General features: G+C 43.0%; 1 protein-coding gene across 1 annotated transcript in view; it reads left to right on the forward strand.

Moving 5' to 3' along the window:
* Positions 1 to 15906, forward strand: part of LOC138663178 (zinc finger protein 300-like) — a 723911-nt gene extending 708005 nt beyond the window's left edge. The window contains exon 2 of the mRNA XM_069749330.1: positions 14331 to 15906. Within this exon, the coding sequence (XP_069605431.1) occupies positions 14558 to 15502 (945 nt within the window). The 5' untranslated portion in view covers positions 14331 to 14557 and the 3' untranslated portion in view covers positions 15503 to 15906. The remainder of the gene's footprint in view (positions 1 to 14330) is intronic.
* The last annotated feature ends 978 nt before the right edge of the window (positions 15907 to 16884 follow it).

A 16884-nucleotide genomic window follows, 5' to 3' on the forward strand; every position in this document is an offset into this window, starting at 1 on the left:
ACATTTCCCACATGTCTACTTTACATCAGCACAATTTTGGAAACAAATTTTTTTTTTCTTAGGGAGTTATAAGGGTTAAAAGTTGACCAGCAATTTCTCATTTTTACAACACCATTTTTTTTAGGGACCACATCACATTTGAAGTCATTTTGAGGGGTCTATATGATAGAAAATAACAAAGTGTGACACCATTCTAAAAACTGCACCCCTCAAGGTTCTCAAAACCACATTCAAGAAGTTTATTAACCCTTTACGTGCTTCACAGGAACTGAAACAATGTGGAAGGAAAAAATGAACATTTAACTTTTTTTTGCAAACATCTTAATTCAGAACCATTTTTTTTATTTTCACATGTGTAAAAACAGAAATGTAACCATAAATTTTGTTATGCAATTTCTCCTAAATACGCCAATACCCCATATGTGGGGGTAAACCACTTTTTGGACGCACCGCAGAACTTAGAAGTGAATGAGCGCCGTTTGACTTTTTCAATGCAGAATTGGCTGGAATTGAGATTGGACGCCATGTCGCGTTTGGAGAGCCCCTGATGTGCCTAAACAGTGGAAACTCCCCACAAGTGACACCATTTTGGAAACTAGACCCCTTAAGGAACTTATCTAGATGTGTGGTGAGCACTTTGAACCCCCAAGTGCTTCACAGAAGTTTATAACATAGAGCCGTGAAAATAAAAAATCGCTTTTGTTTACACAAAAATGATCTTTTCACCCACAAATTCTTATTTTCTCAAGTGTAACAGGAGAAATTAGACCACAAACGTTGTTGTGCGATTTCTCCTGAATACGTCGATACCCCATATGTGAGGGTAAACCACTGTTTGGGCGCACCGCAGAGCTTGGAAGGGAAGGAGCGCCGTTTTACTTTTTCAATGTAAAATTGGCTGGAATTGAGATTGGACGCCATGTCGCGTTTGGAGAGCCCCTGATGTGCCTAAACAGTGGAAACCCCCCACAAGTGACACCATTTTGGAAACTAGACCCCTTAAGGAACTTATCTAGATGTGTGGTGAGCACTTTGAACCCCCATGTGCTTCACAGAAGTTTATAACGTAGAGCTGTGAAAAAAAATCGCATTTTTTCTACAAAAATGATCTTTTTGCCCACAAATTTTTATTTTCACAAGGGTAACAGGAGAAATTAGACCACAAAAGTTGTTGTGCAATTTCTCCTGAGTACGTCGATACCCAATATGTGGGGGTAAACCACTGTTTGGGCGCACCGCAGAGCTTGGAAGAGAAAGAGTGAGGTTTTACTTTTTCAATGTAGAATTGGCTGGAATTGAGATCGGACGCCATGTCGCGTTTGGAGAGCCCCTGATGTGCCTAAACAGTAGAAATCCCCCACAAGTGACCCCATTTTGGAAACTAGACCCCCCATGGAACTTATCTAGATGTGTGGTGAGAACTTTGAATGCCCAAGTGCTTCACAGAAGTTTAGAATGCCGAGTCGTGAAAATAAAAAGAATTTTTTTTTCCACAAAAAAAGATTTTTTAGCCCCCAAGTTTTTATTTTCACACGGGTAACAAGAGAAATTGGACCCCAAAAGTTGTCCAATTTGTCCTGAGTATGCTGATGCCCCATATGTGGGGGTAAACCACTGTTTGGGCGCACGGCAGAGCTCGGAAGGGAAGGAGCGCCGTTTTGGAATGCAGACTTAGATAGAATGGTCTGTGGGCGTTATGTTGCGTTTGCAGAGCCCCTGATGTACCTAAACAGTAGTAACCCCCCACAAGTGACCCCGTTTTGGAAACTAGACCCCCCAAGGAACTTATATAGATGTGTGGTGAGAACTTTGAATGCCCAAGTGCTTCACAGAAGTTTATAATGCAGAGTCATAAAAAAATAAATAAAAATAAAAATAAAAAAAATTTCCACAAAAAAGACTTTGTAGCCCCCAAGTTTTTATTTTCACAAGGGTAACAAGAGAAATTGGACCCCAGAAGTTGTTGTCCAATTTATCCCGAGTACGCTGATGCCCCATATGTGGGGGTAACCCACTGTTTAGGCGCACGGCAGAGCTCAGAAGGGAGGGAGCACCATTTGACTTTTTGAGCGCAAAATTGGCTGTCGTGTTTGGAGACCCCCTGATGTATCTAAACAGTGGAAACCCCCCAATTCTAGCTCCAACCCAACTCCAACACACCCCTAACCCTAATCCCAACCTGATCCATAATCCTAATCACTAACCCTAACCATAATCACAACCCTTACCCCAAAACAACCCTAATGTCAATCCTAACCATAACCCTAATCAAAACCCTAAATCCAACACACCCCTAATCCTAATCTCAACCCTAACCTCAAACCTAACCCTAATCCCAATACACCCCTAATCACAACCCTAACCTTAACCCTAATCCCAAACCTAACCCTAATCCCAAGCGTAACCCTAATGCCAACCCTAACCCTAATACCAACCCTAATCCAAACCCTAACCCTAATCCCAAATCTAACCCTAAATTTAGCCCTAGTACTAACCCTAGCCCTAAACCTAGCCCTAACCCTAGCCCTAACCCTAGCCCTAACCCTACCCCTAACCCTAGCCCTAACCCTAGCCATAACCCTAGCCCTAACCCTACCCCTAACCCTACTCCTACCCCTAACCCTACCCCTAGCCCTAACCCTACCCCTAACCCTAGCCCTACCCCTAGCCCTAACACTACCCCTAACCCTAGCCCTAACCCTACCCCTACCCCTAACCCTACCCCTAACCCTACCCCTAACCCTACCCCTAACCCTAACCCTACCCCTAACCCTACCCCTAATTTTAGCCCCAACTGCTGTTCTCCTGCCGGCCAGCAGATGGAGACAGATGGTGGACGCACTGCGCATGCGCCCGCCATTTTCTTTTCCCCGGCGGTCAGGAGGAGCAGCAGGAGGATCCAGGGACACAGGTGAGTATAATAGGGTCCCCGAATCCCCCTATTTCTCTGTCCTCTGATGTGCGATCACATCAGAGGACAGAGAATTACACTTAACTTTTTTTTTTTTTGCGATCGCCGGTAAACATTTAATTACTGGCGATCGCAAAACAGGGGTCGGTAAAACCGACCCCGATCATGTTCTTTGGGGTCTCGGCTACCCCCGGCAGCCGAGACCCCAAAGATTTTCCCGGCGCCGGCCGGCGGGCGCACTGCGCATGCGCCCGCCATTTTAAAGATGGCGGCGCCCACCGGGAGACACGAGGAGCAACGGGGGAGCCAGGTGAGTATTGTGGGGCCACCTGGGACCCCTTTTCTCTGTCCTCCGATGTGCGATCACATCGGAGGACAGAGAAATTAAAAAGAGATCGCGTTTTGTTTTTTTTTTGCGATCGCCTGTAAACGGTTAATTACCGGCGATCGCAAATGCGGGGTGGGTAAAAAAACCCCCGAATCATGTTCTCTGGGGTCTCGGCTACCCCCGGCAGCCGACACCCCGGAGAAAATCCGACTCTGGGGGGCGCTATTCACTTTTTCCACAGCGCCGTTAATTAACGGCACTGTGGTTTAAGTACCCTTAGCGGCCGCCGCTGAAAGGCGTATCGGCGGTCGCTAAGGGGTTAATCTCCCACTGTTTATTTTTTATTTTTTTCAGGGAGAATTTAAAAACCAAAATAAACAAAAAAAAACAAAACAGACACTAGGCTTTCTGTGGCCCAGTATTTGAGAGAGATGGCACACAGGACTGGCACACAAGCACAAAGGCCAATATTAATCTCCCACTGTTTATTTTATTTTTTTTTCAGGGAGAATTTAAAAACCAAAATAAACAAAAAAAAACAGATACTAGGCTTTCTGTGGCCCAGTATTTGAGAGAGATGGCACACAGGACTGGCACACAAGCACAAAGGCCAATATTAATCACCCACTGTTTATTTTATTTTTTTTCAGGGAGAATTGTCATGATCCCAATGGCAGGGGATCACCAAAGGACAAGCACAGATACAAACAAGCTCTAGGGCGATGGAACCTGAGCTGACCGCGACCCTGAACCTAACACACAAATAAAAGTAGCCGGGGAACGTGCCTACGATGATCCTAGACGTCTCGCTCCAGCCGAAGATCTAACTTCCCCTATTAGTAGAAACACAGACCTCTCTTGCCTCCAGAGAAATCCCCCACAGAAATAGCAGCCCCCCACATATAATGACGGTGAAATGAGAGGAAAGCACATACGCAGTATGAAAACAGTTTCAGCAAAATGAGGCCCGCTAAAGCTAGATAGCAGAGGATACAAAAGTGAACTGCGCGGTCAGCGAAAAACCCTTCAAAAAACCATCCTGAAATTACTTGAACTCATGTGCCAACTCATGGTACATGAGGAGCAATTTCAGCCCACTAGAGCAACCAGCAGCAAGAATCACATATCTGCAGGCTGGACTAAAAACCAAATAAAGCAAAACACCAAAACAGGAAAATCCAAACTTAGCTTGACCAGAAGGTTCTAGGAGCAGGGAGCAGAGGTAACAAGACACACTGGATACATTGATAACCGGCGAGGAAATGCCAGCAAGGCCAGGTTAAATAGGAAACTCCCATATGCTGATGGAACAGGTGGAACCCAGAAACCCAGGAAAGACAAGTCACCCAGTACCATCAGTAACCACCAGAGGGAGCCCAAAAACAGAACTCACAACAGTACCCCCCCCTTGAGGAGGGGTCACCGAACCCTCACGAGAACCACCAGGGCGACCAGGATGAGCCCTATGAAAAGCGCGAACCAAATCATCAGCATGAACATCCGAGGCAACCACCCAAGAATTATCCTCCTGACCATAACCCTTCCACTTGACCAAATACTGGAGTTTCCGTCTGGAAACACGAGAATCCAAGATCTTCTCCACAACATACTCCAATTCTCCCTCCACCAGCACTGGAGCAGGAGGCTCAAGCGAAGGAACAACAGGTACCTCATACTTCCGCAACAACGACCGATGGAACACATTATGAATAGCAAACGATGCCGGGAGATCCAAACGAAACGACACAGGGTTAAGAATTTCCAAGATCCTATAGGGACCAATGAACCGAGGCTTGAACTTAGGAGAAGAGACCTTCATAGGAACAAAACGAGAAGACAACCACACCAAGTCACCAACAAGAAGTCGAGGACCCACGCGGCGACGGCGATTAGCAAACTGCTGAGCCTTCTCCTGGGACAACTTCAAATTGTCCACCACATGACTCCAAATCCGGTGCAACCTATCCACCACCATGTCCACTCCAGGACAATCAGAAGGTTCCACCTGACCAGAGGAAAAACGAGGATGAAACCCCGAATTACAAAAGAAAGGAGAAACCAAGGTAGCAGAACTAGCCCGATTATTAAGGGCAAACTCGGCCAGCGGCAAAAAGGTAACCCAGTCATCCTGATCAGCAGAAACAAAACACCTTAAATAAGTTTCCAAGGTCTGATTAGTTATAAAACGACGATAGAAATTAGCAAAGCCCAAGAACTTCTGTAGACTCTTAAGAGATGTAGGCTGCGTCCAGTCACAAATAGCCTGAACCTTGACGGGCTCCATCTCAATAGTAGAAGGGGAAAAAATATACCCCAAGAAAGAAATCTTCTGGACTCCAAAGAGACACTTTGAGCCTTTTACAAACAAGGAATTGGCCCGCAGGACCTGAAACACCTTCCTGACCTGCTGAACATGAGACTCCCAGTCATCAGAAAAAACCAAAATATCATCCAAATACACAATCATAAATTTATCCAGATATTCACGGAAAATATCGTGCATAAAGGACTGGAAGACTGAAGGAGCATTAGAAAGTCCGAAAGGCATTACCAAATACTCAAAATGGCCCTCAGGCGTATTAAATGCGGTTTTCCACTCATCACCTTGCTTTATTCGTATAAGATTATACGCACCCCGAAGATCAATCTTAGTGAACCATTTAGCCCCCTTAATGCGAGCAAACAAATCAGTCAACAATGGCAAAGGATACTGATATTTTACGGTAATCTTATTCAAAAGACGATAATCTATACAAGGCCTCAAGGAACCATCTTTTTTGGCCACGAAAAAAAAACCTGCTCCCAAAGGGGACAAAGATGGACGGATATGTCCCTTTTCCAAGGACTCCTTAACATAATCCCGCATAGCAGTATGCTCTGGCACTGACAGATTGAACAAACGACCTTTAGGAAATTTACTGCCTGGAATTAAATTTATAGCACAATCGCAATCCCTATGAGGAGGAAGCGAACTGAGCTTAGGCTCCTCAAAAACATCCCGATAGTCAGACAAAAACACAGGAATCTCAGAAGGAGTAGATGAAGCGATAGAAATCGGAGGTGCATCATCATGAACCCCCTGACAACCCCAGCTTAACACAGACATTGATTTCCAGTCAAGGACTGGATTATGAGTTTGTAACCATGGCAGACCAAGCACTAGGACATCATGCAAATTATACAGTACCAGGAAGCGAATCACCTCCTGATGAACAGGAGTCATACGCATGGTCACTTGTGTCCAGTACTGAGGTTTATTCATAGCCAAAGGTGTAGAGTCAATTCCCTTCAAAGGAATAGGGACTTCCAGAGGCTCCAGACTAAACCCACAGCGATTGGCAAATGACCAATCCATAAGACTCAGGGCAGCGCCTGAATCCACATAGGCATCGACGGAAATGGATGATAATGAACAAATCAAAGTCACAGACAGAATGAACTTAGACTGTAAAGTACTAATGGCAACAGACTTATCAACCTTTTTTGTGCGTTTAGAGCATGCTGATATAACATGAGCTGAATCACCACAATAAAAGCACAACCTTTTTTTCCGCCTATAATTTTGCCGTTCACTTCTGGACTGAATTCTATCACATTGCATTATCTCAGGTGACGGTTCAGACGACACCGCCAAATGATGCACAGGTTTGCGCTCCCGTAAACGCCGATCAATCTGAATAGCCATAGTCATAGACTCATTCAGACCAGTAGGCGCAGGGAACCCCACCATAACATCTTTAATGGCCTCAGAAAGGCCATCTCTGAACTTTGCAGCCAGGGCGCACTCATTCCACTGAGTAAGCACCGACCACTTCCGAAATTTTTGACAATAAATTTCTGCTTCATCTTGCCCCTGAGAGAGGGCCAACAAAGCTTTTTCAGCCTGAATCTCTTGGTTAGGTTCCTCATAGAGCAAACCCAATGCCAGAAAAAACGCATCCGCATTAAGCAACGCAGGGTCCCCTGGTGCCAATGCAAATGCCCAATCCTGAGGGTCACCCCGCAGGAAAGATATAATAATCTTGACTTGCTGAGCAGGGTCTCCAGAGGAGCGAGATTTCAAAGAAAGAAACAACTTGCAATTGTTCCTAAAATTCAGAAAACGAGATCTATCTCCAGAAAAAAACTTTGGGACAGGAATTCTAGGTTCAGACATAGGAGCATGTACAACAAAATCCTGTATATTTTGAACCTTAGCGGCAAGATTATTCAGGCTGGAAGCCAAACTCTGGACGTCCATGATAAATAGCTGGGATCAGAGCCATTCAAAGATTAAGAGGAGGAGGAAGTAGCCACGCTGCAATAAGGCTAGGCAGCAAACTCTGAGGGAAAGAGAAAAAAAAAAAAAAAACTTCCTCAGACTACTTATCCTCCTACTTCAGCCAATACAATTAACACTTTGTGGGCCGGTTATAATGTCATGATCCCAATGGCAGGGGATCACTAAAGGACAAGCACAGATACAAACAAGCTCTAGGGCGATGGAACCTGAGCTGACCGCGACCCTGAACCTAACACACAAATAAAAGTAGCCGGGGAATGTGCCTACGATGATCCTAGACGTCTCGCTCCAGCCGAAGATCTAACTTCCCCTATTAGAAGAAACACAGACCTCTCTTGCCTCCAGAGAAACACCCCACAGAAATAGCAGCCCCCCACATATAATGATGGTGAAATGAGAGGAAAGCACATACGCAGTATGAAAACAGTTTCAGCAAAATGAGACCCGCTAAAGCTAGATAGCAGAGGATACAAAAGTGATCTGCGCGGTCAGCGAAAAACCCTTCAAAAAACCATCCTGAAATTACTTGAACTCATGTGCCAACTCATGGTACATGAGGAGCAATTTCAGCCCACTAGAGCAACCAGCAGCAAAGAATCAAATATCTGCAGGCTGGACTAAAAACCAAATAAAGCAAAACACCAAAACAGGAAAATCCAAACTTAGCTTGACCAGAAGGTTCTAGGAGCAGGGAGCAGAGGTAACAAGACACACTGGATACATTGATAACCGGCGAGGAAATGCCAGCAAAGCCAGGTTAAATAGGAAACTCCCATATCCTGATGGAACAGGTGGAACCCAGAGACCCAGGAAAGACAAGTCACCCAGTACCATCAGTAACCACCAGAGGGAGCCCAAAAACAGAACTCACAACAGTCACCATCATTGAAGATCAACTTTCCTCTTTACTCTCCAATCATGTCTTACCACCTGTGAACTTGACCACTGTCATCCCATCTCACTTCTCCCCTTGCCAACAAACTACTGGAACAACACATCCATTGTGAATTCTCCTCCTACATCTTTTTGCTCCATTTTTGACCATTTACAATATGGCTTCCAACCACCCCATTCCAATGAAACTGCCCTGACTATAGTCACCCACAACCTACTGACCCCAAAATCTAAACAACGCTAGTTTTTCCTTCTCCTGGACCTGGTATCTGCCTTTGACACAGTTGACCATCCTTTTACTACAGACTTTCTGATGTCATGGCATTACAGACTTAGCTCTTTCTTGGATTTCCTCATACCTAACAGACAGGAAATTAAGTGTCTTCCACTAAAACACCAACTCCTCATCTCACCCCATATGTGCCAGTGCCTTCCAAGATTCAATTGTAGGCCTGGCCACTATGCTTAGGGCGTGCGCATGCTCCCTTCCTCTTAAAGTAACAGTATGCGTTGCCCTAAGGTGTCCCCAGCCAATAGCTGGGTGACACCTTCTATTTAAGGCTCCTCCAATATGGAGGTGCCTGAGCAATGTTGTTAGTTTGTCTTGCATGCTTGCTGGATGTCAGCCCCCAAGGTCCGCCCGTCTGCTTGTCTATCCTGTACCCATCTGCTCAGACCGGTCTGGTCTCTTCTGTCCATCAGCTGGTCCAGCTTGCACCTGCCAGTGCTCCTCTAACACTTGGTCTAGCCCACACCCGCCAGTGCCCATCTTTGTAACACACGGTCTAGTCTGGACCTGCCAGTGCTCTCCTGTTCCTCTGCCGGTCCAGCTTGCACTTGCCAGTGCCCATCTGTGTAACATCCATTCCAGCTCGCACCTGACAGTACCTGTAAGTGAATATTTGTGTGACCTGCTAGTGCACGTGTGTAGCACCTAGTCCAGCCTGCTCCTGCCAGTGCTCATCTGTGTAACTTCCAGTCCAGGTTACATCAGCCAGTGCAAATCTGTCTAACACCCAGTCCAGCCTGTACCTGCCAGAGCCCATCTGTGTAACACCTGGTCCAGTCTGCACCTGCCAGTGCCCATCTGTGTAACAACCGATCCAGCCTGCACCTGCCAGTGCCCATCTGTCTAACACCAAGTCCATTTCGCACCTACAAGTGCCCATCTGTCTAACATCTGGTACAGCCCTCACCTGCCAGTGCCCATGTGTGTAACACCTGGTCAATTCTGCACCTGCCGGTGCTTTTCTATTCCTCAGCTGGTCCCATCGGCACCAGTGGTTCTGGTGTCCCTACAGTGCCTGCCTGCATTTTTCATCCCTCCTTCAGGCTGTACCAACCTACCAACTCTAAGGTGTCAGCTACCACCCTCTGTAGGTCAGCCCTGAAGTAGTGCCTGGTACCAGTTCCTTGTCCCTTCTTGGGCCACGGGTGTTTGCCTGCTGCTGCTGCTTATCCAAGGTTGGATTTAGTAGGCCACCTAGTTACGCCCCTCCAGACTTTCCGAGGACTCTAGCACAGTTTTTCCACAACCTTGCTTGTTACAGTCTTCATCTGTTGGGTTGGCTGTAGTGGAAGAAGTGTCTGTCCCCATTATACTAGTTTTACTCTGGTGAAATTGATGCCACTTTAGTAATGTTTGCTTTTAATTTTTGGAAATTTGTAGACTCCTGGTTGGGTCTCCTTCATATGTGTTGCCTGTAGCAGTAGGCCTCAGAGACTGGCAGGCCTCCACTTTCTTTGTCAACTACCCATGTTACTATCCTTACAATTTTCTGACAATAGCAGTCTATGAAACTGATATTTGTACCATCTGATTATGGCTGAGCATAAAGACAGGTTGAGCTGTTGCATGTGGTTTCAGAGCTCCCAGCACAGCAGGCCTACCCCGATGCCTCACCCATCTCATCTTAATTTGAAGTTCAATTCAAAGCTGTAAATGCCGGCCCAGACCCTGATATCTCATGCCTGGCTTAGTTCTGCTGTTCCATTCTAAAATTTGTACTGTGGGTGAATTGAGGCCACTTTTCTGGTGTCTGCCCACAATTTGATGTGTTTTGGCAGCTTTTGGGCCCGTTTGAACTTGTTGTGTATGCTTTTGTTTTTGCCTCCCATTGACTCCAATGGCGTTTGGCTATGTTCGGTGAATAAATCGAAGAGTGTTAATAAATAAATACTCTAATTACCCCAGAGAGGTTTCTCCACTAGTTATTCATTTATTACTGATGAAGTCTGTTGAGTTTGATCATTTCAGTAGATGTGGTATTGTCTTTAGTCACAGTTTTTGACTACTGTAGTTAGTGTCCAAAATCGTCAGATTTAACCACTTCCTGAAGTTTTGTGTTCCTATTCAGGCCTCATTTTTCAAATCTGACATGTATCACCTTATGTGGTGATAACTAATGAATTCTTCACAAAGAATAATAGGAAACAAATGGACCTTACAAATTATTTTCCAACTTCTCTTGAATGTGACAACACCCTGTATACAGTTTTTCACTACTGTCTGCGCACATGGCAGGGTTCAGAAGGAAAGCAGCATTCAGCTATTTTTATTTAAACTCTTTTTTTTTTTTTTTTATTAAAAAAAACCTCAGAATAAACAACATATACAGTATTAACAGGATATGCATCAGATTATGTTATCTATGCTAACAGATATCAATACAGGACACAATTACAAATATTACATCATATTTTGAATGGTATCTTTCGCTGTAAAATATTACAATATAATAATGTATAACTATATATTTTACACAGTTAGGACACTGCACTCATCCATTTATTAGGACAATAAGCAATTTGTCAAACTTAAGGACTTAATGATTTAAAGGCTAGAAATGGCGATACCCTCATTGGTTCTTTTGCATCAGTAATCTTATCTCGTGCTGTTGAAAAGTTGAAACCTATGAGGGTACATAACGTGAAATTGAGGAAGCTAAAACATTGGGAGATGGGTGCGTCAGAGGTGAATCACACCACTTCTCCCAGATTCGATGGAGTTTTTGGGGACATTTTCTATTCCTATACTCTATATTTTAATACTGTATTATATCTACAAATTTATTCCATTGATTAATGGAAGGTGCTGTCCTACCCCCACCGATCTCAATGCTATCACTTTCCTGGCAAGGAAAAGAGTCTAATAAGAATTCTATCATAATGTGGCCAAATTTCCTCATCCAAAATTCCCAACACACACCGTTTCGGCACACAATCAATCGGTGCCCCAATGATTCTTGATAATGTAGAAACCATTTCACTCCAATATCTCATCACTGCACAGTTCCAAATAAGATGCCAAAAATCCGCCACCTATTCCCCACATCTATGACAACCATCAGAGGATAATCCAACAAACTTATATAATTTGGATGGGGTAAGGTAAGATTGATGTAAAATATATAATTGAATTAATTTATTATTTAGTTAATGAGGTTATCAATTGTCACAATTTGTCTTCCACAGGAAGTTGAGTGGATGCAACTTTTTAATTAAGCACAAAAGTATATAGTGTGGAAATTACACCCATAGGGCCCTGGGTAGTAAATACACCTATTAGTGGGTATCTCAATATCCGCATTCTGGGATGTGGGAACTGGTACGTAATAGCATATCTCATTCGCAGATATGTATAAAAATCCCTATCCCATATTTTGTATGTATTTGACCAAATGATAACAGTGCTTCATTTTCAAATACCTTGTCCAATGTTGTTATTCCTTATTGCTTTCAGGACATAAAATCTTGTAATATCTTAAGATGTGGAAACTCGGGGTTGTCCCATAACTGAGTCTCATCCACCTTTTACTTTCTTTCTAGATCTGTATCGCAAGTTCCTGCACAAATAAAAATCCCTGTGGTGGTTCATAGGATCCCTCCAATATTGCCTTATTGAAATCCTATTTAAAAGTTGCAAAATATCAACCTCCACATTAGACAGCTTATCGTCCCTCAACCAACTTTTTAAATAATGCAGCTGGCCAGCTAGATAATATAAAAATAAATCAGGTACTGCCTGTCCGCCCTGGCACTTACTGTAGGTCTCTGTCAGGCGCGAATAAAACTACAGAAATAGGGATTTGGGACCATTTCTCACATTTTTTGTTAATTATCTCAGTGAGAGGGTATATGTTATCTTTCAATTCTATAATTGGTCTTTTATTAATATTTATACCAAGATATTTAAATTTGAGTACTTGTAAACCATATTCCAAGGGTCCAGGTATATTTTAAGTAAGCGGCATAACTGAGGATTTGTCCCAATTTATTTTAAGACCTGACTGATTGATTAAACTATAAACATTAGGATGATTGACCTCGGGGAGATCAAAATGGAGATGTTTTGATCTCCCCGAGGTCATTCATCCTTATGTCTATAGTCCTTTCACTAGGCACTGCTCCTAATAGCCAGTTTCCTACTCCACACTGATGAGGGGCAAATACCCCGAAACAGCTGTCTGTGGATGGATGCCATGTTTTGGCATAGGTGGTTTTCCTTTTTGGATGCTGCCCTTCCCGTGGTTGTTCCTTCCCGGAGAAAGACCTGGCTATTTATTGCTTGCGTTGAGAAACATGTGATGGTGTCTCCGCTGCTTTTCTACATGCATTTGCATATTTCCCATAAGGGATGGGAGCAGTGTTCTAGATCACTGCGTTGAGAAACACGTGATGGTGTCTCCGCGGTGTTGGATGTTTTGATCTCTCCAAGGTCATTCATCCTTATGTTTATAGTCCTTTCACTAGGCACTGCTCCTAATAGCCAGTTTCCTACTGCACACTGATGAGGGGCAAATACCCCGAAACAGCTGTCTGTGGATGGATACCATGTTTTGGCATAGGTGGTTTTCCTTTTTGGATGCTGCCCTTCCCGTGGTTGTTCCTTCCCGGTGAAAGACCTGGCTATTTATTGCTTGCGTTGAGAAACACGTGATGGTGTCTCCGCGGCTTTTCTACATGATTGATTAAACTGATTGCTCTTTGCAGGGATTGCTCTACTCCCAACAAGAAAATAATTAAATAATCCAACCATATCCAATCTGGAAGATGTAGACAGATCATACAGAAAAAGAAAAAAACACTGGGCAAATAAATAGGTTGTGTCCAAAGTTATGCATAGCGTGCAACCCCTTGCAGAATAGGCTCAAATTCATATGCAAGGAAATGCATGAGGTAGTAATGTAGAAAATCAGATTGTCATAAATAAAGTGCAAGGTGCAAATAACTAAAGTGCAAAGAAGGACACAAAGTATCTGGACGGTTCTGGGGTTTGTCTCTGGTAACTCCCAGAAAAAAAAAGTTAAATTAAATGTATAATAGGTAGATAAAAGACAAGAAATAAGTGATTCATAGGAGAGTCCAGAGACAAAAGTACACATTATAGCACAAGGTAAAATAGGTAATTATCAGCAATTATAGACAATATCTTGCAAGGATATGAGATAAATCCAGGCCAAGAAAAATATCACATATAAATACCCAGGGTCCAGAGGGCTATAATGTATCCCCTTAAACGCATACACTAGATACTAGATACACTATAGCCCTCTGGACCATAAATAATGTGGACACCCTCTGTTTTTCCACAGACAGATGACGGACATGAGTTGGGGTTTATTTTTTGCTGGATCAGTAGAAGTGTTTATTGGTATTATTTTCGCCTACTTAACATTGTTAGGTGACTTTTTATTCCATATTTGGGAGGCAGAGTGAACAAACAGTTGAGCACCACGCTCTACTCGTTCATCCTATGAGGTTTTCTATTAGACTGTGAACTATTATTGTCTTGGTGAATAATTCAAAATTTTTATATAACTTGCCATTTTTATGGTTAGTAAGTATAAATGTTCAAAAATATGAAATTCAAGGATATTTTATTAAAAAATAATAATTGGTTTTATTCTTGGCAGATTACTGTACGAGACGATTAGAAGGACAGCTGACATCTTCAATTTTTAAATCAGATGATCTTGAGATCCCACAGGATACAATTGAAGTGAATGCCATTACTCCAGATATACTATCATCCCTTCACAGCAAAGATCTGTTATCTGATCCTTTGAAACAGGTCCTGTCTTCTGATTCCTTACCAACTACTAGGGAAAATCAATGTCACAAAATAAGTAGTAAAAAATGAATGGCTCCTAAAGTAAAAACAGAATATGGAAATAGTTTTCCCTTCGAAATGTCTTTTCTAAGGAAAGCAAATTGTATCAAACATAAAAAAATTCACACAGTAGAGAATATATTTTCTTGTTCCAAGTGTGGGAAATGTTTTAACAAGAAATCAAATTTGGTTAGTCACCAGAGAACTCACACAGGTGAGAAGCCTTTTTCATGTTCAAAATGTGGAAAATGGTTTAACCGGAAATCAACTTTGGTTAGTCACCAGAGAATTCACACTGGGGAGAAGCCTTTTTCATGCTCCGAATGTGGGAAATGTTTTAACTGGAAATCTGATGTTGTGCTACACCAGAGAACCCACACAGGGGAGAAGCCTTTTTCATGTTTAGAATGTGGGAAATGTTTTAACAGAAAATCAGATCTCGTTACTCACCAGAGAATTCACACAGGAAAGCAGCCTTTTTCATGTTCAGATTGTGGAAAATATTTTAACCAGAAATCACGTTTGGATAGTCACCAGAGAAATCACACAGGTGAGAAGCCTTTTTCATGCTCAGAATGTGGGAAATGTTTTAACAGAAAATCAGATCTTGTTAATCACCAGAGAATTCACACTGGAGAGAAGCCTTTTTTATGTTCAGAATGTGGAAAAAGTTTTACCTGGAAATCTAATGTTGTGCTACACCAGAGAACCCACACGGGGGAGAAGCCTTTTTCATGTTCAGAATGCGGGAAATGTTTTAACAGAAAATCAGATCTTGTAACTCACCAGAGAATTCACACTGGGGAGAAGCCTTTTTTATGTTCAGAATGTGGAAAATCTTTTAACCAGAAATCAAGTCTTGTTGGTTATCAGAGAATTCACACCGGTGCAAAGCCTTTTTCATGTTCAGAATGTGGAATATGTATTGCACTAAAATCAAATTTTTTTAAAGCACCAAAGAATTCACGCAAGTGAGAAAACGGTTTCATGTTCAGAATATGGAGAATGTTTTACAAAGAAATCAACTCTTGTTACACATCAGATAACTCACACATAGGTGAAGCCATTTTAATGGGAAATGTTTTGTGAAGAAATAATCTCTTCTTAGTCACCAGAGCAATCGCACAGGTGACAAGCTTTTTTAGATTCTTAATGGTGGAAATGTTTTACTTGGAAATACACACTAAGCAAGAAAAAAAATCTTGCTAATAAGCGAGTGCATCTTATAGACTGGAGGCAGGTTCCTGTGACGGAAGAGAACAATAACACAGTGCCCTTCCTGATCACTGAGAGAACTGCTCTCTTTTCCAGCCCCACACTTATGTGATTGATTTGTGCAGAGCAGGAGAGGAAGGTACTGGGACCTGCACAGAGGCTGCACATCCTGAGTGAGCAGCTAAAGAACTTTCCACCCGCTAAGTTCAAGGCCCTTTCAGATCATGTAACACTGTGTTACATATTTTCAAAAAGTTGTCAGGTTCAGTTATTAAATTAGCCATTTCTAAATGATTTTGATCTCCTGAATTCAAATCTGACAATAACATTTTTTAGTTTTCTCGTGTTTCTAGGATAGAGTTTTTCTTCTACTGCTACAAATAATTAATGCATAAAACATTATTACTTTTGCAAATATAAAGATGCAGAATATTTTGTGTGAGGAGTTGGCCACTTACTATAGACTATTGGACCAATTCATGTAGAGCGGAATCCACTGCTCTAAGTGATGCAGACTTTTTCCAGCATGGTGTACCAGTTACGTCAATCTTATTGTTGTGTTTTATTAGACATTTGCTTGCTTGCAAGTTCAGCCTCAGAAATCAATCTTTCCATTCAGTGACAGTAAGCAGAGGAAGACGTAGTTGGATCTTATGTAAACATAAGGCCAGAAAGGATATTTCGACAGGTAACTGTAAATCAATCATTCTTTAAATCTCATCAGTATCTGAGGGGTCTCAAGCCATTGTTCTCCCAGCCACTAGGCCCATTGTGTGGCTAGGTATAGTAGACCCAGGAGAGCAATCACCACTGGGGGACTTGCATGCAATCCCATGTGATGGGTGTGATGCTGTAAGAATCTGGCTGCACTCGGATGTCACCCGAGTGCAGTCCTATTAGAGCGTGTCAATTCAAACAGGGAAAAGGGAGAGTGGACCCACTGGACCGTGACGACGAACCCCTCTCGGACGAGCTGACCAGGTGGACCGCCCCCTATACAGGGAGAGTTAGGGGCAGGCCCGTGAGGGACTATCGCCACGGAAGCTGGAGGATCGACTGAGATAGACGGGTACAATATAGGCAAAAAGGGACAGAGGGAACAGAAAGGAACTACTGAAAGGAGGGAGAAGATGGGAAAGCTA

Source organism: Ranitomeya imitator, chromosome 2 (genome assembly GCF_032444005.1).
Source record: "Ranitomeya imitator isolate aRanImi1 chromosome 2, aRanImi1.pri, whole genome shotgun sequence".
NCBI classification, from domain to species: Eukaryota; Metazoa; Chordata; class Amphibia; order Anura; family Dendrobatidae; genus Ranitomeya; species Ranitomeya imitator.